The following is a 24,144-nucleotide window of genomic DNA, read 5'->3' on the forward strand; positions in this document are numbered from 1 at the left end:
TGAAGAATCAAGTGAAGACATTGAGCGACCTGAAGGTGATCAACATGAAAGGAATAACAACCAGTGGTGGGAAGACCGAATAGTGCAACCTTTACAATCCAATCAAGGTCATGGTGTTCAACTTCATATTAACGAGTTTGATGGTGAGTTGGAACTTGAAGAGTTTGTAGATTGGTTGGACAACATTGAAAATTATTTTGATTGGAAAGAAATGAATGAATAAAGAAAAGTGAAGCTTGTAACAACAAAGATGCGTAGGATAGCTTTGGATTAGTGGAAAAATTACCAAAGGGTAGAGAAAGGAAGGGGAAAAGAAAGGTTAGTTCTTGGGGAAGAATGAAAGAGAAGCTGAAATCCCAATTCTTACCACCAAATTATGAGCAAACTCTTTACCAAAAAGTGCAGAATTTAAGGCAACGGGAAAAGAGTATACAAGAGAGTTTAATAGATTAACTCTTTGGAATAATATGATAGAAATTGAATAATAAAAAGTTAGTAGATATATCAATGGTTTGGAGGTTGCCAATACAAGATCAAGTCAACCTACATTGCTTGTATAAAGTAAAGGATGCATATCATCTAGTTATGAAGGTTGAAACTCAATTGAGTCAGAGTTCAGGGCAGAAACTAAGTGTTGTCCAAGGTACAACTTCAGCAGTTGGTCGAAGTGTTGGGGCTGGTAGGAATCATGTGATCAACCACTACCAGGGGATTGGTTGAGAAAGAATATCTTTAGAACACGTACAACTGGTGGAAAGTTGTGTAATCTGATTATTGACTGTGAGAGTAGTGAGAATCTTGTTTCTCAAGAGATAGTGGACAAGGTGCACCTCAAGACTGTTCAACACCCCCGACCATATTGTATTTTGTAGTTCAACAAAGGAAATGAGGTAAGAGTTTCTTCTAAATGCTTAGTTAATTTCTCTACTAGTAATACATTTGAAGAATCGGTGTGGTGTGATGTTGTCCCAATGGCAATATGACTGTAAGACCATTCGTTATGGGGACAAGAACACATACAACTTTGTAAAAGACCAAAAGAAGATAACTCTTAAACCAATGCAACTTGATTCATTTCCAAAGAATGAAACTAAGCCAACCACTACCCTATTCACCTTAAACACGTATCTCAAGAAGATGGGAAATTGGATGATGTTTATGTGTTGGTTATGGAAGATGAGAAGAAGTTAGCAAAGAAACACTTGTTCTGGAGATAGTGAAGAAGCTATTTTATGAGTATGTTGTTGTGATGCTTGAGGAATTACCCAATGGCCTTCCTCCCCTAAGAGATGTACAATATCATATAGATTTAATGCCGGGAGCAGCATTGCCTAACTTATCCCACTATAGAATGAGTCCTAAGGAGCATGAGGAGCTCCAAAGACAAGTAATAGAGCTATTGAAGAAGGGGCTGATACGTGAGAGCTTAAGCCCATGTGTTGTACCAGCTTTGCTCACGCCAAAGAAAGATGGTAGCTGGCATATGTGTGTTGTTAGTCGTGCTATTAACAAGATTACAGTTAAGTACATGTTTCCCATACCTCGCCTTGATGTCATGTTAGACACATTGGCTGGTTCACAAGTCTTTTCAAAGAAAGAATTGAAGAGTGGATACCATCAAATTCGTATCCGAGAGGGGGATGAGTGGAAGACTGCATTCAAACTAAGGAAGGTCTTTGTGAATGGCTGGTTATGCCATTTGGGTTGTCAATTGTCCAATGCTCCTACCTTTATGAGGTTCATAAGCCAAGTTCTAAGGCCGTTTATGGGGAAGCTTGTGGTAGTTTATTTTGATGACATACTCATCCACAACAAAGATCATTACAACCACTTAGAACACTTGAGAGTAGTCTTACAAGTCTTTAGACAAAATATGCTATATATAAATTTGAAAAGTGTAATTTTATGATAGATTGGTTGGTGTTTTTGGGGTATGTTGTTTCATCCAATTGATAAAAAAAAAGTTGTTTCATCCAAGGATATTGAAGTGGATCAAGAAAGGTTCAAGCTATCGAAGAGTGGCCAACACCAAGGACCTTAACTGAAATTCGTAGTTTCCATGGGCTAGCAACATTTTATCGTCAATTTATAAAGAATTCCAGCACTATTGTGGCACCCATTATTGAATGTTTAAAAGGAGGTGAGTTTACTTGGACTCTCACATCTGAGAAAAGCTTCCAAGAGATAAAGATGAGGATGACCAATGCTTCGGTACTAGCTTTACCTGATTTTAACAAGCTCTTTGAATTTGATTGTGATGCATCACATGTTGTGATTGGAGCTGTCCTTGGCCAAGAAGGTTGTCTAGTTGCTTACTTTAGTGAGAAACTCAATTATGCTAGAAGGAGGTATTCCACTTATGATGTTGAGTTTTATGCCAAGAAGTTTGTGTTGTATTCAAACCATAAAGCATTGAAGCATCTTAACTCCTAGTAGAAGATAAAGGGAAGACATACTAAATGGGTTGATTTTCTACAAGAATATAATTTTGTTTTGAAGCATAAGGTTGGACAACAAAACCTGGTAGCCAATGCACTTAATAGGAGAGTTCACTTGGTGACCACAATGTCTACTAATGTTGTGGGATTCAGCTCCATCAAAGACCAATACCAAGATGACCCTTATTTTTGTAGAGGCTATGCAACATGTGACAAGGATATTCGAGCCAAGTTTGTGTGGAATGATGGTTACTTATTCATGGGCAATAGGTTATGTATTCCATCAGGATCTTCTAGCCAAGTCTACAAATGCATGTGTTTTACTATGTTGATAGGTGTCACAAGTGCCAAACATCAAAGGGGCAACATCAAAATACAACAGACCTCTTTGATTACCATGGAGATCTAGAACCAACAACAAAGGTTGGTCAAGGACAAGCACAAAGGGCCAGTGGTTCTAACGAGTTTGAACAAGTAGAGGGTATAGAAGATGTTCAAGTCACCGACACTCGAAATGGGGCCTATCTTAGGTTCTTGGTCAAGTGGAAAGGGAAACCAACAATTGAGAACTCTTGGATTAGTGAAGACTGAAGAGGAGTTTATGAAGCTAGATGGAAACATGTACAAGGCTGCTAAAATTGCTGCTTGTACGGGAATGATGAGGCCAAAAAAAAGAAAGAAAAAAGAAGAAAAAAAAAGAAAAAATGTGAATGTATTCTGTTTTGCATGTTTTTGGAGTAGGATCCCAAATTGTTGTTTCTAGGTAGTTTGTTGACAATTTGGGTCCAGGGGTATTTTCATCATTTTATAAATCAGATTCTGGTCAGGGGCAGTTGGGTGCACTGTTGGGTTTTGGTCTCTTGGGTCTTTTTGTAACAAAAGTTATCTTTTGGGGGTTCATTTGAAGTTAATTTTGTTCTTAAGGAGTTGCTTGTGAGGGGGAAACGTTCTAGGGGCTTATGTGTAAATATTTTAATTGGCTTCTCTCTTGTTTTAGCTGTAGCTCAGCCCAAGCTTGGGTATTCAAGTATTGGAAGCTTGGGTTTTGAGGAGCCGATCCATTTTGGCACCTTCCAATCCCTCTATCTCTGCGTGTCCACGTGGGAGGCCAGCTTGCTGCCATTGTTATTGTAGTGGAATTGTTCCAGGTAGAGTTTTACTTCAGGTTCAGGTCTGAAATCCCCAAAAATCCAACTTGTTTTGTTGTTTTCAGGTTGGTATTTCTTGTGCTTATTGTCGTATACTTGAAGTGCTGCATGTAATTTGTTTTTCTGTCTACATCACCCTCTTAATAATAAGATAATGTACATCAACAGTACCAATTTCTCTTTTAAGTTGTGAATGATGTGGTTTGGCATTTGGCAAGTATTATTTTCTCCAATGCATTTTACTCAATGTGTGATTGGCAAGCATTGTAAATGTTGGATACCTCAGATTTTTCCTTCAATTCTGTTAGCTGTTCTTTCTGCCTGAAGTTTTAAGACTTAAAAGTTTATTCTTCCCTTCTCAGGTTACATATGACACAAGTTGCTTTCTGGAGAAAAACAGAGATCTGTTGCATTTAGATTCTATTCAACTTTTGTCTTCTTGTACATGCCGACTCCCCCAGATATTTGCATCCAAGATGCTTACTCAATCTGAAAAACCAGTTGTTGGTCCTTTATATAAATCAGGGGGAGCAGATTCCCAAAAGCTAAGTGTTGCAATGAAATTCAAGGTAGTTGTTATATTTATAGCATATCAATTGTTATAAACATAAATACAATTATCGCAAACATGGTGATTGTTCTCTTTCTTATCTTTTCTTACTTTTGTTCTCTCTTTCTTCTCTTGTGCAATTTAATAAATATGGAAGAAAAAATAGTAAATAGTAGGAGGGTTGTGATGGTCTTTACCTTAGCAGGATGGTGCAGACTGTCTGTATGACCAATAATAGTATTGAGGCTTAATAGCTTCTATAAAACATGATTAATGATTCCAATGCATCAATGTTTTGCATATAGACGTACTCCCCATGTGCAAAGCCCAATGTGTTCCATGAATCTTATACTGGTAATCCAATCCAATAGTTTCAGAGTTGAAAGGACAGTCTAAGTTGTCCTTCTACAGATGCCTTCATAACCTATTGAACAAACAATATCTTGCTTTATATTTCTCAATGTAGAACCTGCAAACACCTGTACCATGTCTTAAAATAAGCATTACTCTTTAGAAAGTTACTACCACCTGTTATACCACTGATGTTCAGTGACTGTTATCATATCTACACCTCAATATAAAATGGGGATTTTGCTTATCTAGTTAGCTCTTCTTCATTGTTTTCCTACTTTTGTCATCTTCTTGTGTTTTCAGACCTTATTTTGTTCTTAGTTAGTTTTCGTTTCTTACTCTGCTTTTTCCTCTACTACAGAATAGTTATTCATTTTTCACTTGCACTTATAAATGGTAGATGCATCAAGAGCACTATGCCAGTCATATTTTGCACATCGGTGAACTTTTAGCCATCAGTTTTCTGTCTCCAGGTGCATGATTAAGACTCTCATACTAATAACCAATTCATTTAATTTTGATCTCTATAATAGGGTATAAAAAAAGTTCATACTAGATGTAATAACTCTTAGAATGATATGTTACCTCTTGGCAATTAATCCGATTGAAATATGAGGAAGTAGAGAAGAGAAGGGAAGAAGAGAGAAAAGGAGAAGAAAGAAAGGAAGAAGAAAAGGTTTGGAGCATTAGAACAGTGCTGGCGGTGCCAACTTCTATTATATTATATAGGGCGGCAGAAATAAGAAGGGAAAAGACCCTTGTGCCCCTGCTGTAAGTGAGTACAATAACAGAAATAACAGAAAATAAAAAAACGCTTTAACTAGCCAAACAGACTCTAACACAAATAACTAAATTAATTCAACACTCCCCCTCAAGTTGGAGCATAGATGTCAATCATGCCCAACTTGTCACACAAATGAAGACCTTTGGTGAAGATATCTGCAAGTTGTTCTTCTGAGCTGACATATGGAGTACACACTTCTCCATTTACAAGTTTCTCTCTAATAAAATGCTTGTCCACTTCAATGTGTTTCGTCCTATCATGCAGGATTGGATTAGCAGCAATATTGATGGCAGCTTTATTGTCACAGTAGAGTTACATAGGATTGCTCACTACAAAACCCAGTTCACCTAACAAATTTCTTATCCACATGATTTCAGCAACCCCATGCAGGATTGGCTCACTACAACCACATGATTTCAGCACATGATGAAGACCTTTGGTGAAGATATCTGCAAGTTGTTCTTCTGAGCTGACATATGGAGTACACACTTCTCCATTTACAAGTTTCTCTCTAATAAAATGCTTGTCCACTTCAATGTGTTTCGTCCTATCATGCAGGATTGGATTAGCAGCAATATTGATGGCAGCTTTATTGTCACAGTAGAGTTACATAGGATTGCTCACTACAAAACCCAGTTCACCTAACAGATTTCTTATCCACATGATTTCAGCAACCCCATGAGACATCGCTCTATATTCTGTTTCAGCACTAGATCTAGCCACCACACTTTGTTTTTTACTTCTCCATGTGACCAGGTTTCCTCCTACAAAGGCACAATATCCACTAGTAGACTTTCGGTCATCAACTGCTCCTACCCAATCAGCATCAGTATATACTTCCACCTTTAAGCGTGATCTGACTGGCATTTTTTTAATCTGCACACCTTTTGTTCATTGCCTTTGGCACAAAAATCTGGAGGTTGGGTCATGTACACTTCCTCTTCCAAGTCACCATTCAAGAAATCATTTTTGATGTCCAATTGGTGAAGTTCACAGTCAAGATTTACTGCCAATGAAAGAAGAATCCTGATAGAGTTCATCTTGGCTACTGGAGCAAAAGTCTCTGCATAGTCCACTCCATATACCTGTGTAAAATCTCTTGCTACCAGTCTAGCCTTGTACCTTTCAACAATTCCATCAGCCTTGTGTTTCACTGTGAACACCCACTTGCAACCCACTAGTTCCTTCCCTTCAGGAAGATCCACCAACTCCCAAGTGCCATTTTTGTGTAATGCATCAATATCTTCCTGCATTGCATCTGTCCGTTCAGGTTTAGATAAAGCTTCTACCACATTCTTAGGAACGGGGACACTGTCCACAGAAGAGAGGAATGCACGGAATGAAGGTGAAATGTGATCATAGGACACAAAATTAGAGATATGATGATTAGTGGTACAAGATCTAACACTCTTTCTCTTATCAATAGGAACATCAAGATCATTGATGACAGGGGAATCAACATTGAGAGGAACAAGCATATAAATAGGAGCAAGTGTACCTGACTGATGAGACGGATCTGCCTCTGGCGAATTTGATGATGTTGGTTGCATAGTGTCAGGTTCCACGGCTCTTGAACTCTGCTGGCTTTTATGGCGAGGATGAAAGACCCGGAATGGAGGAGGATCGGGTAAAGGAGGTAGTTGAGTTTGAGCCGCTTGTTTCTTCTCAACCCTACTCTCCCCCTGAGGAGAAATCGAGAAGAAAGGTTGATTCTCAAAGAAGGATACATCAATGGAGACATAGTACTTGCGAGAGGTAGGATCATAGCAATGATACCCCTTTTGAGATAAAGGGTAACCAAGGAAAGCACAAGGAATAGCCCGAGGATCAAGCTTACCTCAAGTAGGGGACAAGTTATGGACAAAGCAATGACACCCAAAAACACGCATCGGAATGGTGGACAACGGAGCTATAGGAAACAGAAGTTGATGTGGGGCCTTATACTCTAGTAACCGGTCATGTGGTTTGAGGCTCCGGAGTTAATAACCCAAGGAGAATCAGTGGTATGAGATGACACATGGAAGACAGTGGCAGCGTTACCTGATGTAGACGCGAAAGAGGTAGAGGGAGTAGGACCAGAATCCATCTGGCGGAGAGTCCTACCGTACAATTCCAAATGGTCACGAAAGGAGTTGATAATTTCTTCCTTAGGGTCAGAACTGGGATGCCTCTCCTGAGTTACCAATGGACTAGTCTTTGGCGACGCCATATTAGCTGAGTTATACTTTTTCTGATTTTGCTGACTTGGTTTCTTGCCCTGATCAGGTATTGACTTCTTACCCAAATCCTATGCCCATTTAGGTTTTCCATGGAGATCCCAACATGTATCTCTAGTGTGTCTTGTCTTCTGGCAGTGAGTGCACCAAAGTTTACTCTTATCATCTGTTCTCTTCTGAGAGTCATCTTTCTTAAAAGCACCTCCGACATTTGTATTTGAATTTCCCCGGACAGCTAGGGCAACTGACTCCCCCTCTACACAATTCATCACACTTCTTCTACTCTCTTTTGATTGCACTAAGGCATACACCTCTTGAACTGATGGCAAGTCTTTACTACCCAAGATTTGCACCCTGATGGACTCATATGAAGGATTCAGCCGTAGGAGGAAGGCAAAGACCCGTTGCTGAGATACAAGTGACTTATACGCCTTTGCATCTTCATCACACTTCCAATTCACATTCTGGTAGTGATCAAGTTCTTTCCATATCGATGTCAAATCAGAATAGTACATCGAGAGACTCCTCTCCCCCTACTTGCAAGTAGAGGATTCAGCTTGCAGTTGGTATATCTTGGCATAGTGTCTTTGCTCTGAATAGGTGGACTTTGCTTGTTCCCATATCTCACAAGCAGTTTCAGCCCACATAAAAGTTTTCCTTACCTATGGCAGCATGGAAACCAAAAGACATGACATCACCATACTATTCTCTTGGTTCCACCTATCATATTCAACACTTCTGTTCTTCGGTTCCTTCACTCTCCCATTGATGTATCCTATTTTCCCCCTAGCAGTGATGTAGAGTTTTATTCCCCTAGACCACTCAAGGTAGTTAAGACCATCAAAGGGATTAACAGCCATGGGGAAATTCATATCCATTCCCCTACTCACTCCATTGTGGCTCCCTGAAATCTCTGAAGTAGCAGAATTCTCAGACGACATGGTAAACACAAGGTTTTTTGATCTAAACTCTCAACTTAGAATCCCTCCTTATATCGACAAAAGCTCCACACACAACAATTCAGTTCTAGACTTAATCTGAGCACAAAAAACAGCACCAATTTCCAAAGAAGAACTATGATGAGACTGATTTTCAGATCTGCATGAAGAACAGTCCCAGCCTACTTGTTTTCCAGTAAGTTCCACCACATCATTAATCAATAAGAGAGATCCTAACACACATGAAATCAGACTAACGAGCAGAGGAAACAGGTCATCTATGACCTACAGTCACCTTTTCATAGGTATAGGATCACACGATCCAACAAATAAAAAATATAACCCTCACAAAAGTCTGCCAATATTCAGTGGTTTGGATTCATTTGTTCTCCACTTGGTACACGACCAAGGAAAGAAATAAAAGAAGAAAGAAAACTTTAGGGTTGTACTAGTTGCAGATCTGATTTTATCAGCCCTGATTTAGCAACTTGAAGAGAAAAAAGCTTGGTCGCCCAGATTCAACAGCCTTGCTTTGATACCATCTTGGCAATAAATCCGATTGAAATATGAGGAAGTAGAGAAGAGAAGGGAAGAAGAGAGAAAAGGAGAAGAAAGAAAGGAAGAAGAAAAGGTTTGGAGCAATAGAACAGTGCTGGCGGCGCCAGCTTCTATTATATTATATAGGGCGGCAGAAATAGGAAGGGAAAAGACCCTTGTGCCCCTGCTGTAAGTGAGTACAATAACAGAAATAACAGAAAATAAAAAAAACGCTTTAACTAGCCAAACAGACCCTAACACAAATAACTAAATTATTTCAACATTACCCATAACTCTTAGATTTGAATATTTGTCTCTAGATGGTCTCCCTCATCAGTAGAAAGTCTACTAAGATTTATAGATAATGGAAAGGGAATGCAGAAGTAGATGGATAGAAAGAAAAAATCTCGGTTCTTAGAATCAAAATATAGTAAAAAAATGAGAGAACACACAGCTTAACCAATGGAATTTCATGAGCTGCCTGGTTCACGTAACTAAAGTTTTCTCTAGGTTGAAGCTTGGCCTGGTTGGTGCTGGTCCTACAAACAACTTTAAGAAAGTTTACAAGAGAAAGGTTGCGAAGACTAAATTGTTGGAGTTAGTTGATCCTGGAGAGGGAGAAGTGATTTGTCATCCGATTTTAGCTCCACAGGAAGTTAACACTCAATGGCAAGCCAAGAATATTGAGGAAAGGAACGAAGTTGATGTGAGGATAGCTAGCACAATTTCATGAGAAAAAACGGAGAAGGTTGGGCCACGTATTGAGAAATTGTTGAAAAAATATTGAAGTTGGAAAAAAAACTTGTTCTTTTCTTTTTGGGAGGAGAGGAGTTTGCCAGAAAAGCCATTGAAAAGTTCGAGAGGAAGGAGGAGAGTCTGAAGAGAGATGTTGAGGAGCAAGGAGGAGAGGCTTGGAATGAAGCAGATGGGAGTGATGATGGGTTTGCAGAAGAGTAATGGTGGCCGGTTCATGTCCTGCCTGTTTTGTTTGCGTCTTTTATTGTGCCTGTAGTTTTGGGGCTAGGTGGAATGGGGTGTTTGGGTGTTAGGTTTTGAAGGTCTCTTTGTAGGTTGTTTTGAGTTGGAGTCATCTCTGTTTTGAGGTTTCCTCTTCTCTGTGGGTGACTGCTTGTCACCTCTCTCTTGTATGCTTTTTCTCTTTTAATAAATTTTGTTTTATTATCAAAAAAAAAAAAAAAAAAACTGACACAATCCTCCTTCATCTGGGCTGGAGACCAGAGGTGTAAGACGAGTTCACACTGGCGGACTGAGATTTTACCATTGCACCAAAGAATTATTCTCAGTTTTTATATACACATTTTTTCTCTCATTTTATGACTTTCATAGCCATGTCATCAACTTGCCTTAGGTCTAACTAATGGTTGGGGCTTTGGGATTGGGCTTGATAGGAAACACCCTCTTTCTGGTTCTTATGTGGACTAAGTTTTAAAATGCCCCCATCTTGGGTCAGGCAGCAATCTATTGTGTACTGATAGCCCTTGTGGCTTTTCTTTTTCCTCCTTCCCCATTTCTATTGGAGAAGAAAAGATATTACTGCAATTATGTGATCAACCTTTTTCTTAATTCATAATTTTTATTTTTTTTAGATTACTATGTTGCCAACATCTTCTTGATAAGTAACTGAGTACTATAATATTTTTAGAAGATTTATAAGCATGTCTCATTGTGAAGCCCAAGATTCAATAGAAAATGAATGAATACGAGGCTGCCCAAGATCCTCAAGCTGATTACTTGTACAGAGATGTACAAAAGGCCCTTATGTCAGTAATGAAAAAGCATAATGACTCACAGCTTGAAACTCCTCCAGCAAGACCATCTAATAATGGAGATACCCGTCCTAAAATTCTGGGCACCACTTCATTTCTATTTGTCCTTTTAGCATTCTCTTTCCTATACAATAATCTGCTTTGAAGGTTCATATTAAAAACTTAAGCATTGGTGGTTTAAGCCTTTTTGAACAAAATTTAGTAGTTCCAAAGCAACAATTTGTTCTTGCCAAACTCCCATATTCATTGCATTCCAATAAACTGGTCCTTCTCATTTTTACTGTCTTTAAGAAACTATGAAGATTCAGAATGACATCATAAGTCCTTTCACAAAATTGCGGTTAATTTGTCATTATTTTTTCTTTAGGGTCAACTTTTCCAATTAATGCAACGGTTGGAGAATACAACACCACACTTCATACGCTGTATCAAGCCCAACAACTTGCAGCGTCCTGGAATTTATGAACAAGGTCTCATATTGCAGCAGCTAAGGTGTTGTGGAGTCCTAGAGGTGGTCCGAATATCAAGATCTGGTTATCCTACTAGGATGTCACACCAAAAGTTTGCAAGCAGGTAAAGATATATATAGATATGTAATAACACCCATAATTTGCATGGTTCTGAAGAACCTTTTTCCTCTTTCGTTTATACCCCATATCAGGTATGGTTTTCTTCTTCTGGAGAGTGTTGCCTCACAAGATCCACTCAGCGTTTCAGTTGCAATTCTTCACCAGTTCAATATTCTGCCAGAGATGTATCAAGTTGGCTATACAAAATTGTTTTTCCGAACTGGACAGGTAGGGAAAAATGCTTATATTTTATAACTTTACTAGAGATTTTGTATATTGACACAATAAATAAATTAATGAGGAGATATCAACTACATCTTCTCCTAGAGATAAATATTCATCATGTGTTGCACAAGTAGAGGCTTTGGTTTTTACAATTCAGTATGCTTACAATTTGAAGGGAAGAGTTATCATGTTCTTTTGGACATGACAGAAAAATTGTGGGAAGCTGTCCATCAAAAGAAAATTGGACTCAAATGGTTAGGAGTGGGCAGGTCATTTATATACCTACTCTAGAGACTAGAATGAGAATTGCCTTTACTTCAAGAAAGTGGAAAATGCTGAGAAAATTATCTTTTGTGTTAAGCCCCTAAAGTAGTTTTACTAATGAGAAAATTATCTTTTGTATGCCTTCTTTCTGGAATAAACTTTATGCAACTATAACAATCTATAGATTGGTGCACTTGAGGATACAAGAAATCGTACTCTCCATGGCATTTTACGAGTTCAAAGCTGTTTCAGAGGTCACAAGGCTCGCATTTATCTCAAGGAACTTAGGAGTGGAATTGCCACTCTGCAATCATGTATTGTCTTCCTCTTGGAACTTCAATTATAGAAAATGTAGTGTAACAATAGTGAAAAAGTTCTTTTGGTTTTTCTATCATCATCTGGACAAGTAATATCTTGACTTTACCCATGCAGTTGTTCGTGGAGAGAAAGCCAGAAAGGAATATGTTATCTTACTACGAACTCATAGAGCTGCTGTGTTTATACAGAAGCTGGTAAAAGGCAGAACTGCTAGGAAAAAATTCATGAATGTTCGTGATGCATCAATAGTGATACAGTCAGGTAAAACTTTAATTTTCCTTTTAGGCCTGCCAATTGGTTTCATTAATTTAGCAAAGTAAACTATAATAGATTAATAGTCAATAGTTGCATTGTGGCTATAGTAGACAAACCACTTTCTTGTATGTGTAAACAACCCTAGATAATGGCTACTATCATATTATTTCAACCACTATAACTATTAATAATATTTTAACTTTGTTTTCTTTTGTCAAATCAAATATGGAATGTCATAGTCTAGTTATAGTTGTCAAAACAAATAGGATTGTAAAACCTCAACAGGTGTTCAAATTGAATCAAGTTCCAATGTGAATTATGAGATTTGATTCACATTGTTCAGGTAATAAAGAAGAATAATGAAGAAATGGAAAGTTCAATTGTACAGAAAATTTCATGTGTGTGTGTGTGAAATAATGAGGTAATAAGTATTTATGCTCTAGGCATCCATACGGGCTATGAAAATTAAGTTGGTTCTTTTTTCTCCCCTTTTTGAAAGAGTTCATAGGTGACTTAGATTTGTACAATCCCATCTACCCAGAAAAAGGAGAGGGATTACAGCCTGAAGTTGACTTGCAAATCTGGAAATATAAGAGAGCATACACCAACAAGTTGGGATCTCCTCCCAACAAAAACTGCCCCAACATGATCTGTGCCCACACATCTCACAATATGGCTGGGACTCACTGCACGAGATGTGTGGACACTGATCATGTTGGAATGTTTTTTTGTTGGGAGGAGATCCGGATTCTACAACATCTGTGTTGATTGTAATTGCATAAAATTAGTAAATAAATTAGTATAATAATGTATATTTTATTATTGTAATTGCATAAAATTAAAATAAAAAATATTATATAGCACCTTGTACAAAAAAGCAGGCAGGTAAGTGAGATTACCCTCCATGGACACCTTGTTGCCTAGACAGTAGGCACATGTCTAGGTGTTGCCTTGACACCTATACCACCATTACAAATTTACAATATTGGATACAATTGTTATTCCAGTAATAATAATTGGCAGTACCACTGCCCTCATTATTTTTACTTTTTAAGCTTTGAGAATTTTCAGTTGATGTTTCAAAATCAAGCTCAGGAAAACAGGAAATTTTCTGCTTATTTATATGCTTGAGATGGTGTCTTTTGCAAAGTATGTTAGTGTATTTCATGATTTGTGTTAAATTCATCTTGCAGTTATTCGTGGCTGGCTAGTTAGAAGGTGTTCGGGTGATGTAACTTTGTTGAGTTCAACCCAGAAATTTGAAGGCACAAAGGTATTCTACAACACTAATATCTTAATCATATGAAATATCTTTCAAACACTCTGAGGATACTCAATACTCAAGTTCGGTTCTTCCATGCATATCCAAGTTAAATCCATGTTACAATGTCCATCTGATAAATTGCTTGTAGATTGTCTGAGAATTTCTAACTAAAAGAAAGGAAATGGCGGGTCCTTGTGTGTTGTTTCTAACTTTTAGCATGTGTATGCATAACTCTGTATTTGTGTAGATAATGAAGTAGCTATCAACTTTGTGTATGGAGGTCCTTTAACTTAAGTTCAACTGATTAAGATTGTCATGTAGCCACAAGGTTCATGCTTGTATGGCCAAGTTCTTGATCAAAGGAAAAGTACCAATCCTCCTGTCAAATATACTGCACTTAGAGTGTCTGAATCACTTTTCTTTGTGTTCAGATCAGAGTCTACATCTACACCTCCTCATCTGATCTACAGATGCCTTCTATTATATTATGACTTTCCAAAGTAATTATATATGTTGGATGTGTTTTCATCCAAGAAATAATGGAAAAATACGTGGAGAAGAGAGGAGAGGAGAAGAGGAAAAAGTGTTTAGGGAGCCAAAAGAATAGGCTGGTCGAATCCTTTCTTCTATTTATAATAGGGTGACAAAAATAAAATGGAGGAATTACAATAATGCCCCTGGCAGCACACTCTAATAAAACACAAGCAAAAGAGAATGCTGACAGCACAATAACAGTAACTGACACCATACTAACAGTAAACTAACAAAACTCCCTCTCAAGTTGGGCTGTTGGGAACCTATTAGCTGTTTTTGGACTTATGTAATTGTGGCTTGAAAGGTTGGGGATGACATTCCTATCATCAAATTGTATTAACTACTACTTTAATTAATTGGTGATTGAGTGAAAGGATGCAATGAAGGTGGAGACGGATGCCCTCATTAAAAATAATACATGGGAATTGGTGGATCAGTTGGAGGGGAAGAAACATGTTGGGTGCATATGAGTGTTTAATATGAAATACAACATTGATGGCCCAGTTGAAAGATATACAAGGCATAATTGGTTGCAAAGGGATAACCATAGACTTATGGTATTGGTTACATAGAAACCTTTGTATCAATTGCTAAGATGAACTCTTTTGGAGTATTTTTGTCCCTTGTTGCAAATTTCTTATGGCCATTGTTTTAGATGAATGTTAAAAATGTCTTTCTCAATAGTGATCGATTGAAGAAGGCTTTGTATGGTCTAAAGCATTCTCCAAAGCCATGGTTTGATAGATTTGGACTTGCCTTGGAGAAGTTTGGCTATGTGCAGGCCCAGTCAAACCACACTCTTTTTTATCAAGGTAGGTTCTTCCGTGACTCTCCTTGCAATGTATGTTGATGATATTGTGGTGACAGGCACCGACATTGGTGAGATTAGTTCTCTTAAGTAGTTACTTAACAAAGTGTTTGAAGTGAAAGGCCTGGATAATTTGTGCTATTTCTTGAGAATTGAAGTGGCTCAGTCCAAACATGGCATTTTTATCTCCCGAAGGAAATATGTCCTAGTTCAATTGGATGAAACTAGGAAATTAGGAGTTAAGCCTACTGATACACTTATTGAACAGAATGATAAGTGCAAAAGGTGGTGAGCCTCTTGAAGACAAAGCTATGTTTAAGTTAGTTGAAAAACTTTTTTATCTATGTCTGGCACAACTCAACATTGTTGTTAGTGTTGCCAATTAGTACATGCATTCTCCTAGAACATCCCATTTACTTGCAGTTGAGAAGATTCTTGCTTACTTGAAGAGATGTCTAAGCCAAGGCATACTCTTCAAAAATAATGGTCATATGAAAATAGAGGTGTACATAAATGTTGATTTGAATGGATGTGTTGATGATAGGAGGTCTCTACCTCATGGCATTGTGCCTTTATTTGAGGATCTTGTTTCAAGGAGTAAGAAATAGAACGTTGTTGCTTGTTCTAGTGCCAAGGCTGCGTTTAGGTCCATGGCCAATGATGTGGTTGAAGTATTATGGTTGAGATCCCTACATGAGGAGTTGGTTGTTTTCATCGCTTCGCTTCATTCCCTTTTCTTCTATTAACATAGCCTTGGCTCGCTCGTTCGCAGCACAATCTTCGATTTCCTTTCTTTACTTGGCTTTCGCTCCTCCCCTGTCCGCCTAGGCGACTACTCACCTGCCCGCTAGCAGTAACCACCAACAGCATAATAGGACACAGGAACTCTTTCGGCCCCGGTCCGCTCTGCTCCTTGGGAACTCGCTTCTTCGGTTGATGAATTCGTTGATGAACGAGCTAGCTATCGATTGATGAACGTTTCTGAACGAGCTCTTGTCTTCCCAGGTCCATGGTACCGTAATTCTCCTCTTTCGTCGACTCTTGTGAATGGGTTAGCAGACTCTCCTCTTTTGAGTCTCGTGTGTCACTGATTTAGGTTTCCGATTCTGGTTAGTGTGAAGTCGTCTGCCTTGAACTGACTCTGATGGCTGAGCCAGGTATGCTTTCCGATTCTGTCTGTATCCTTTTGTCGATGGCCCCATCTAGAGCTGAGACGGGGAAACCAATACAAGGTTTGTAAAGGTTTCCCTACCTTTCCCTTCCTTTCCCTACATTTTCCTTCAAACCAAACATAGCCTTAGGGATTCTTCACTCCACAGTTAAAAAAACAGAGAATTCTGGGTAAGAAAAGATATCTGAATGCTTATATTGCTTGCCCAATGATCAGCTGATACCATGTTTTCATCCAAGAAGTAATAGAAAACAAGGAGAGGAGAGAAGCAAAAAGTGTTTGGGGAGCCAAAAGAATAGGCTGGCGGCACCCTTTCTTCTATTCATAGTAGAGTGACAAAAAATAAAAGGAGGAATTACAATAATGCCCCTGGTGGCACACTCTAATAAAAAACAAATAAAGAGAATGCTGACACATTACTAACAGTAAACTAACTAACATCAAGATGCAAGAGCCATACTATTTTGGACTGAGCTCCAAGGCAGGATTGACATTGCATGTTCCTATGAGACAATCCATGAAGTGGCATAGGATTTGGGTCTAAATGTACTTTTCATAGTCCTGATGTGATGCCATTCTTTCATCTTTAGTTTCACTATTTATAAAATAACATTTCCTGGAATGCAAAGTATGCATGGCCAAGTTAATATTTGCTCTATGTTGCCTTCTCTTGTACGTTTTCAAATTGTTCACATTCATATTAACCTAGTTCACTTTTGCAAATAGGGTTCTGAACCAGATCAGGTGCTGGTAAAAGCATCAGTCCTTGCAGAGCTACAGCGCAGGGTTCTAAAGGCAGAGGCAGCTCTGCGGGAAAAGGAAGAAGAAAATGACATTCTCCACCAAAGGCTCCAGCAGTATGAAAGCAGGTGGTCTGAGTATGAGCTGAAGATGAAGTCCATGGAAGAAGTGTGGCAAAAACAGATGAGTTCCCTACAATCCAGCCTTTCCATTGCAAAGAAGAGCCTTGTAATTGATGATGCTGAAAGAAAGTCTGATGCCTCGGTTAATGCAACTGATGACAGAGAACATAACTGGGATCTTGGGAACAACAATAGCAAGGGCCAGGAGAACAACGGGTTGAGACCTGGGCCCCAAATCTTGGACAGAGAGATGAGTGCAGGTCTGAGTGTTATAAGCCGATTGGCAGAAGAATTTGAACAGCGGAGCCAGGTATTTGGTGATGATGCCAAATTTTTGGTGGAGGTGAAGTCAGGGCAGGCTGAGGCAAGTATAAATCCTGACAGAGAACTGAGAAGGTTAAAGCAGATATTTGAAGCTTGGAAGAAGGATTATGGGGCAAGACTGCGAGAGACAAAGGTAATCCTCCACAAACTTGGAAATGGGGCAGGAAGTGCAGAGAAGGGTAGGAAGAAATGGTGGGGAAGGAGAAACAGCTCAAGGATAAATTAGTTATTATTCTTAAGTTACAACTCTCTAGTGTCTATTTGATTACTTGTTTAGCCAATTTGTTTATGTTTAGAATTGGCTGAAAAGATCATTAATGTATTTTCGCTGCTTCAGCTGAAATATAAGAGGTCTTCGGTGCTTTTTCAGTCCCCAGAAGATCTAAATATGTAAAATGCCTTATCAAAATGCCACCTTTTTATTGGAAAAAGAAATACAAAATAAAAAATGATTAATAAAATTCAGAGTAATGATTGAATCACTTGCAGGTGAGTTGCTTCTAGTCTGACTATTTGATGTTGCCAAATGCCCACATTGGTGATCAGAAGATTCAGAACAGATCATATTGGGACATCATGCAGAACTTTGTAAGCATGTTTCTCCAAAGTTTCATGCAGTAATTGTAAACTTTGGCTGTCCAATAGACAGCGTATGCTGTTGAGAGCGTTTTTGAGCTGGACACATTCACCCATTTCGCCCATGTCTATCCTTTTGATAAAAAGGAAATAGGGGGCAATTATTATTTTATCCCACATTGTCTCTATCAATACATTGTCTGTCCAATAGACATCGATACATTGTCTCTCTATCAAAAAGTTGTATATGGTAATTTGAACTAGGTCACCTAGGGCCCAACACTTCAACCTTAAATGCAACTCTAGACCACTAAATCATACATCTTATGATAATAAATGAAGCAAAATGATTTTTATTAAATTCAGTGCCCGCATGCAATTCAAACAAGCAGCACATGTTTATGCTTAACGACTTCAATTAAAAACTTAAAAGAATAATATTCAAAACTACTATTATATAAACTAATAGAATAAATAATCTATCAAATCCATGTTTATATTAAAAGATGATTTTTAATATCAAGAAATTTATAAATAAAATATTAACAATAGAATAATTATTTTAATAATTAAAACTTATAAATTTTCACATGATATGCATCTTAAAAATTTTACATATTTTTATAAATTATTAATTGATATTTTAATTTAAATTGATGAATATTTATTATTTATAGAAAATAAACAATTGTTTACAAAATATTCAAGAATATAATATTAAATCGAATCTATCAAATCAACTAATCTACATTTATTTCAAAAATGTTTTTTTATTTTACAAATTTTATAAAAATTAAAGTATTAATAATGGAATAATTATTTTAGTAATTAAAATTTCTAGCTTTGCATATGAAGTGTATTTTAGAAATTTCAACAAATGTGATATACTTTAAGTTAAGATTATATATTTTTAGAAATCATTCATTGATATATTAATTTACATTTTAGAATTTAATATTTTAGTTGATTTTTTGTTAATGTTAAAAAATTAAAATAGTAAAATAAAAAATAATTGATATAATAATTAAAATATAGTAGGTGTATATGTTTAGTGTTTTGGACTCAGATTAATGCTAGACCTGTTCATGGGCTGGGCTTGGGCTTGGCTTTTATCAAAAGCCTAATAGGCTCAGCCTGTGAACAAGTATAATTGATGCATTATAAATAAAATTCATGATTTTTATGCATACCGGTATATTAATTGTAATATATTTTTTCATATATACCATTAAAATATACATTTCTTATGTGTTTATACATTATTTTGTGGCTATTTTGATCTTAAATTTAATATTATTAATGTATCTATGGAATTTGTATGTATTTTCCTAGTGTATCAATGCGCTTACATATTTTTTTTCTGTATTCATGCATTTCCAAAACGTGTCTATATTTGTATTCAAATTGTCCAATATGATACCTAATACCAATATTTTAAACATTGATAAAGATTGGGTTCATCGTAGCAATTGAACTGTCCTGGCCAACAATGGGTCAAGACAAAAGAACTAAAAAAAAGGCAATGTCTATAAGGCCATAATACAATCAGATTTATGTAACTCTAAATCCAAATCCGATATATCGAACTTGGATTGGATCCGCACTTAATTCAAATATGCTTTATAGTGTTTGAAATGAAGTTTTAAGTAGTTTTAATAATTTTACTTAGTTTTTAAATATTGAATTTATTAACTATAAACTTTGTATAATCATTTATATTTATGATATCAATAGACATAACAGTATACAATTAATGCATGCATATAAAACTTGCATAAAAATCTGACCATGTCTATTATTAAAAAAAATAAGATTACATGTATCTCTCGCTTTTCAGTGTTCTGGCCTTGCGGGTGTTGGTGTCTGTGCAAGGGAGGATTCTGGGAGAATTGTGTTGGTAAATGATTCTACTGGGTTTGATGCTGCCATTTCTCTTTAAAGGGTTTTTTCTTCAATGATTTTAACTTCTTTGGGGGGTTGGGATTGTTGTGGTTCAAACAACATGTTTCATTTCTCAATGGGATTGATGTGAATTTATTCCTGGCCAGTATCATTTCTCATGACATTGATTTGGGCTCTTGTGGCCAATGGTGGATTCCCTTTTTGTTTGTTCTATTTTCCATGAAAGCGATTGTGATGAAAGGTTTGTTGGAAGTACTCTTGATTTCATCTCAGTCACACTTAAATTGTTTTTTTTTTTTTTTTGTGTGGGCCTTGGCACTGCAACCTTTGTTTCCGTATGTCAGATGATTGCTGGACTCTGTTTGAAAAACGAATTGATGAAAGTGATAATAGGGCGGTATGTCCTGAGTGTGTTTTTGTGTTCAGGTGATGAAAGATGTTATTCTTCTTAAGGCTGATATTGGATCTGCAGTAGGTAGTTTCTAACTTTCAACAGCCTGTTATGAGTATTGGTTTCATAACAGCAAATCAAAGCGTGTTTCTTGAGTAGTTTACTCCCAATGCTCATGATTATCTCTTCTCAGTAAGATTGATATTGAGTTGTTTACTCCCACCGCTCATGATTATTCTATTCTTTCTCAATAAGATTAGTAAATAAGTGTGAATGCAAATATGTAAAGTGTAAAATGATTCATATAAATTGTAAAATTGGGTTAGTTTTGCACCAACATATTTACCTTCTTACCAAATAGACTTTTAGCTGTAATGAATGCAAACATGAATTTCAATATAACAAAAGCCCACTTGAATGCAAATTTACTTCTTTTTTATTGATGTACTTTTACATCTTATTATCAATGTAAATATGCACTGGTCTGTCATTTGTCAGTGCATAAATATAATGTTGTCAAACACAGACAAAAGTGAACCTGAGTGCAAATTTATCCTGAACCGGGATTTACACTCCATTTGCATCGTTTCCAAACACAGCCTTAATTTATGAATTTTTGCCTCTAAGGCTCAAAAAAAAAAAAAAAAAAACACAGAAGAAAAAATGACAACATTTCACTGACTGGTGTGATTTAAATTATTGGAGATTCAATTAATGCTATTTTACGATCATTTGACAAAAGAATCACAATCCTATTGTTAATATGAAACAGTTAGGTAGCTGGATAGAATTGGAGCCTTCCAACATATTCCATGGCACCCAAAAACCAATATTTAGAGCAGCTCTCTTCTTAAGAATCATAGCTTCAAGCCAAAAAAACACCACATCCTAACAATGTTTTATAAGCGTTTGTAGAAAGCCCACGCCTTAATACATGCTATTCATCAGGATTCAGGACTAGAGACTGACATGAAGCATCATGGCCTATTTAAAATGACAAAGATTAATGTAAAAAGAGCTCACGGCCACACCCTTTGATACAGAATATCAAGTTCAAGTTCGAAAGAAGACCATCACCATTTTATACTTTACCATTCAGAAGTATAGACAAAGCCAAACACCATGTATTCAATAAAGACGATAATTTCCCCAACCCTCTCCCTCAGCGTGCTTCATATTGAACAACTGCAACAACGAGACAAGAGATCAATCACAGCAAGAAAAACAAATAGAAGAAACATCTGTAAAAAAATAATGAATCTGAATTTTGTTTTTTTTTTTTTAGAGAGAGAATGAGTAACTGATTGTATAAAGTAATCAACAGGAGTACCTGAAATGATGTACAAACTACAAAGTAAACAAGCCAAACACAAGGGTTAATTTAGGGCCCTGGAGTGCTGTTTTCCTGTATAGGTAGCTCCAACCTCCAAGATTTATCCTCTTTTATTTACTTATTTAATAGCTTCTATCTCCCTAATAAATAAAGGAGTCAACAAAAAATTTGAACAACCATTTGTCCATTTGATTAAGAATAGAAAGTAAACCTTCTCTACCTCTAGTATTTTGGTAGGACCCTACCTCTAGTTGGGTAGGGATCATATTCTGTCCAGTGTCCTCCCGTTTAGGAAGAGACATGTCCAATTACACAAACCCCCACCTTAAATGTCCATCCTTTAAAATTAAAGAATTATAAGAACCGAAACAAAAATCAAGATCAGAAGTTTCCAATTTTGTCCCGCCTCTTCCCAATAATGTCCTCTCTCTCTCTCTCTCTCTAACGAATGTTTTTTTGCTCTCCTAATATCATCTTCTTGACAGTCCAACAGAACCAAACTCCACTTGCTTCTATCCCAACCCCAAGGCCTCTTCATTCAACATATTGGTGGCAACCAACTCCTGAAGCACGCATAGAGGACAGATTCATCTAGACAAATGTCAAATCATCTCAAAATGTCAGCTGTCATCAGGTGAGATGGAGATTAGCTCAGCTCATTCATCAGATTTGGCACCACTGGAGAGAGAGAGAGAGATTATGGGCAGGAGATAGATGGGGGCTCACATTTATTTCATACATGATATAAGAATGCTTGCTTTTAGGGATAGGTGACTCTCCCTGAATAGGAGAATACCTAGATGGCCAGAGTGGAAAGACAAAAGATCCCATCTCCTCTAGATATGTATACAGGAAACCTTTCCGTTGTCTCTCATGGCCACTGCCAGTAATGCATTAAATACATAAGGTACTTTTTCAATCAAATTTATGTTTATAAACATACATAGACCACACCCAAATGCATATGTATACAGGAAACCTTTAGGTTGTCTATCTCATGGACATTATCAGTTATACATTAAATACATAAGGTACTTTTTCAATCAAATTTGTGTTATAGACACACATAGATAGACACACCCACATGAATGACAAAAGATCCCATCTCTTCCAGCATATGTATACAGGAAACCTTTAGGTTGTCTATCTCATGGACATTATCAGTTAATCATTAAAAACATAAGGTGCTTCTTCAATCAAATTTATGTGTTTATAAACACAAATAGACAGACACACCCACATTCACGAGTATGTCAGATGCATCAAATGCCTCAGGATTGTCTTCTTCCCCCAATTTACATGGGATTAATAAAAGCAAGTCATTAAAATACTAGAACTGTAATTTACAGTTCTATATTTTCCTAAAGCAAGTCATCAGATTGCAAAAGTAACACTGAAGCACTTGCTTCCTATATAAACATGCACACCACATGTATGTCAGACACATTAAACACCTTCTGGTTTCTGTACACCACTCCATAAACTAACACTCAATGTATTTTAGATACATGGGTGCGAAAATGGTGTTTCTGTTAAAGTTGCTTAGGTACCAGACAGTTCTAAGAACAAATTAAGCGTATATAGGAACATGACTATGACTATATGCAACCAATAAGTTTGGTGTTTCAGTTTTTTTCTGTCTATCCTTCTTTCTAGTTCTTTTTGACCCCATAAAAAGCTAGCAAAGCCCTGAATATAGGACACGCCCAAGCTCCAATTCAAAATAATACAAAATAGTAGGCTCCAACATCTATCCATCTACAATTCCATTATCCACACGAACACATTCAGCAGGGCACAACCAACGGTAAATTGAAATAGGATTAGTAACACCAAAATAAGATAAATTCTTCTAATAACTCAGTTAAATGATTGATAAACAACAACTCGGTTAAATCCATTCAATACTATGGCGTCCGTTTGTCTTAACTTAAAACAAAATAATTAATTAAAATAAACTGTTAGCAGGATGAATTACTTCTCCGGGTTCGCTTCTTGTACAAGATGCGGTAACCACATTCCCGGCACTGAATCACATCACCCGGCTTCAAGGTGTTCTCCATCCCGCAATCTAAACACCGAAAATATCAATAAGCCGTCAATCAAAACTTCACACAAGCAAACAATAGGAATCCCAGAGCCTGGAGAGAGAGAGAGAGAGAATAATCTTACCTCCACAGATGTAGCTGACTGGTTCAGGTTGTGGATCCATGGATGAAGAATGAAACTAAGATTTCTGCACTGAAATTAACATAAAAAAATAGGAAATTTTGAAGCAAAAAAGGTAATAGATCATAAAACGTGGAACTAGAGTTTTGTCAAATTCGAAGAATTAGGGTTTTAGAGAATCGATTTCGTTTATTTACCTTAATAGATGTGGATACAGCGAGAGAAAACGAGGTTTAGGACGGGTGGGGTTTTGGAAGAAACGGAGAGAGAGAGAGAGAGAGAGTGTGTATTTTGACTCGCAAAACAATGAAAAAATTGTGTTTGGTTGCAGGGCAATCTAGTATAAATGTATGGAGTACAAAATGAAAAGAATGCAAATTCTGGTGTAATCTTATTTCTGATTTAACTTCATTCTGTTTTAGGTCTTAT

The 24,144-nt window shown here is 37.0% G+C and overlaps 2 protein-coding genes across 4 annotated transcripts in view; one reads left to right on the forward strand and one right to left on the reverse strand.

Moving 5' to 3' along the window:
* The window catches only part of LOC104613371 (myosin-1-like), a 54,073-nt gene extending 36,247 nt beyond the window's left edge, over nt 1-17,826 (forward strand). For both annotated transcript variants that reach the window (XM_010281148.3, XM_088903447.1), the window contains exons 17-23: nt 3,949-4,155; nt 11,117-11,322; nt 11,411-11,546; nt 11,992-12,121; nt 12,240-12,386; nt 13,574-13,653; nt 16,884-17,826. In XM_010281148.3, the coding sequence (XP_010279450.2) occupies nt 3,949-4,155; nt 11,117-11,322; nt 11,411-11,546; nt 11,992-12,121; nt 12,240-12,386; nt 13,574-13,653; nt 16,884-17,570 (1,593 nt within the window). In that variant the 3' untranslated portion in view covers nt 17,571-17,826. The remainder of the gene's footprint in view (nt 1-3,948; nt 4,156-11,116; nt 11,323-11,410; nt 11,547-11,991; nt 12,122-12,239; nt 12,387-13,573; nt 13,654-16,883) is intronic.
* A 3,219-nt stretch (nt 17,827-21,045) lies between these two features.
* LOC104613372 (DNA-directed RNA polymerases II, IV and V subunit 12) lies at nt 21,046-24,075 on the reverse strand. 2 transcript variants are annotated; one of them, XM_010281149.3, is made up of 4 exons: nt 23,913-24,075; nt 23,719-23,787; nt 23,525-23,617; nt 21,046-21,398 (listed from the first exon to the last, which is right to left on the reverse strand). In XM_010281149.3, exons 2-4 carry the CDS (start codon nt 23,756-23,758, stop codon nt 21,376-21,378), a joined length of 156 nt encoding a protein of 51 aa, XP_010279451.1. In that variant the 5' UTR covers nt 23,759-23,787; nt 23,913-24,075; the 3' UTR covers nt 21,046-21,375. The 2 variants fall into 2 exon arrangements, with proteins under 2 accessions (XP_010279451.1, XP_010279452.1); XM_010281150.2 differs by having other exon boundaries at nt 23,719-23,782; nt 23,913-24,070.
* Nucleotides 24,076-24,144: the final 69 nt, after the last annotated feature.

This window comes from Nelumbo nucifera, chromosome 4 (genome assembly GCF_055504915.1).
Source record: "Nelumbo nucifera cultivar China Antique chromosome 4, China Antique-T2T, whole genome shotgun sequence".
Classification (NCBI taxonomy): domain Eukaryota; kingdom Viridiplantae; phylum Streptophyta; class Magnoliopsida; order Proteales; family Nelumbonaceae; genus Nelumbo; species Nelumbo nucifera.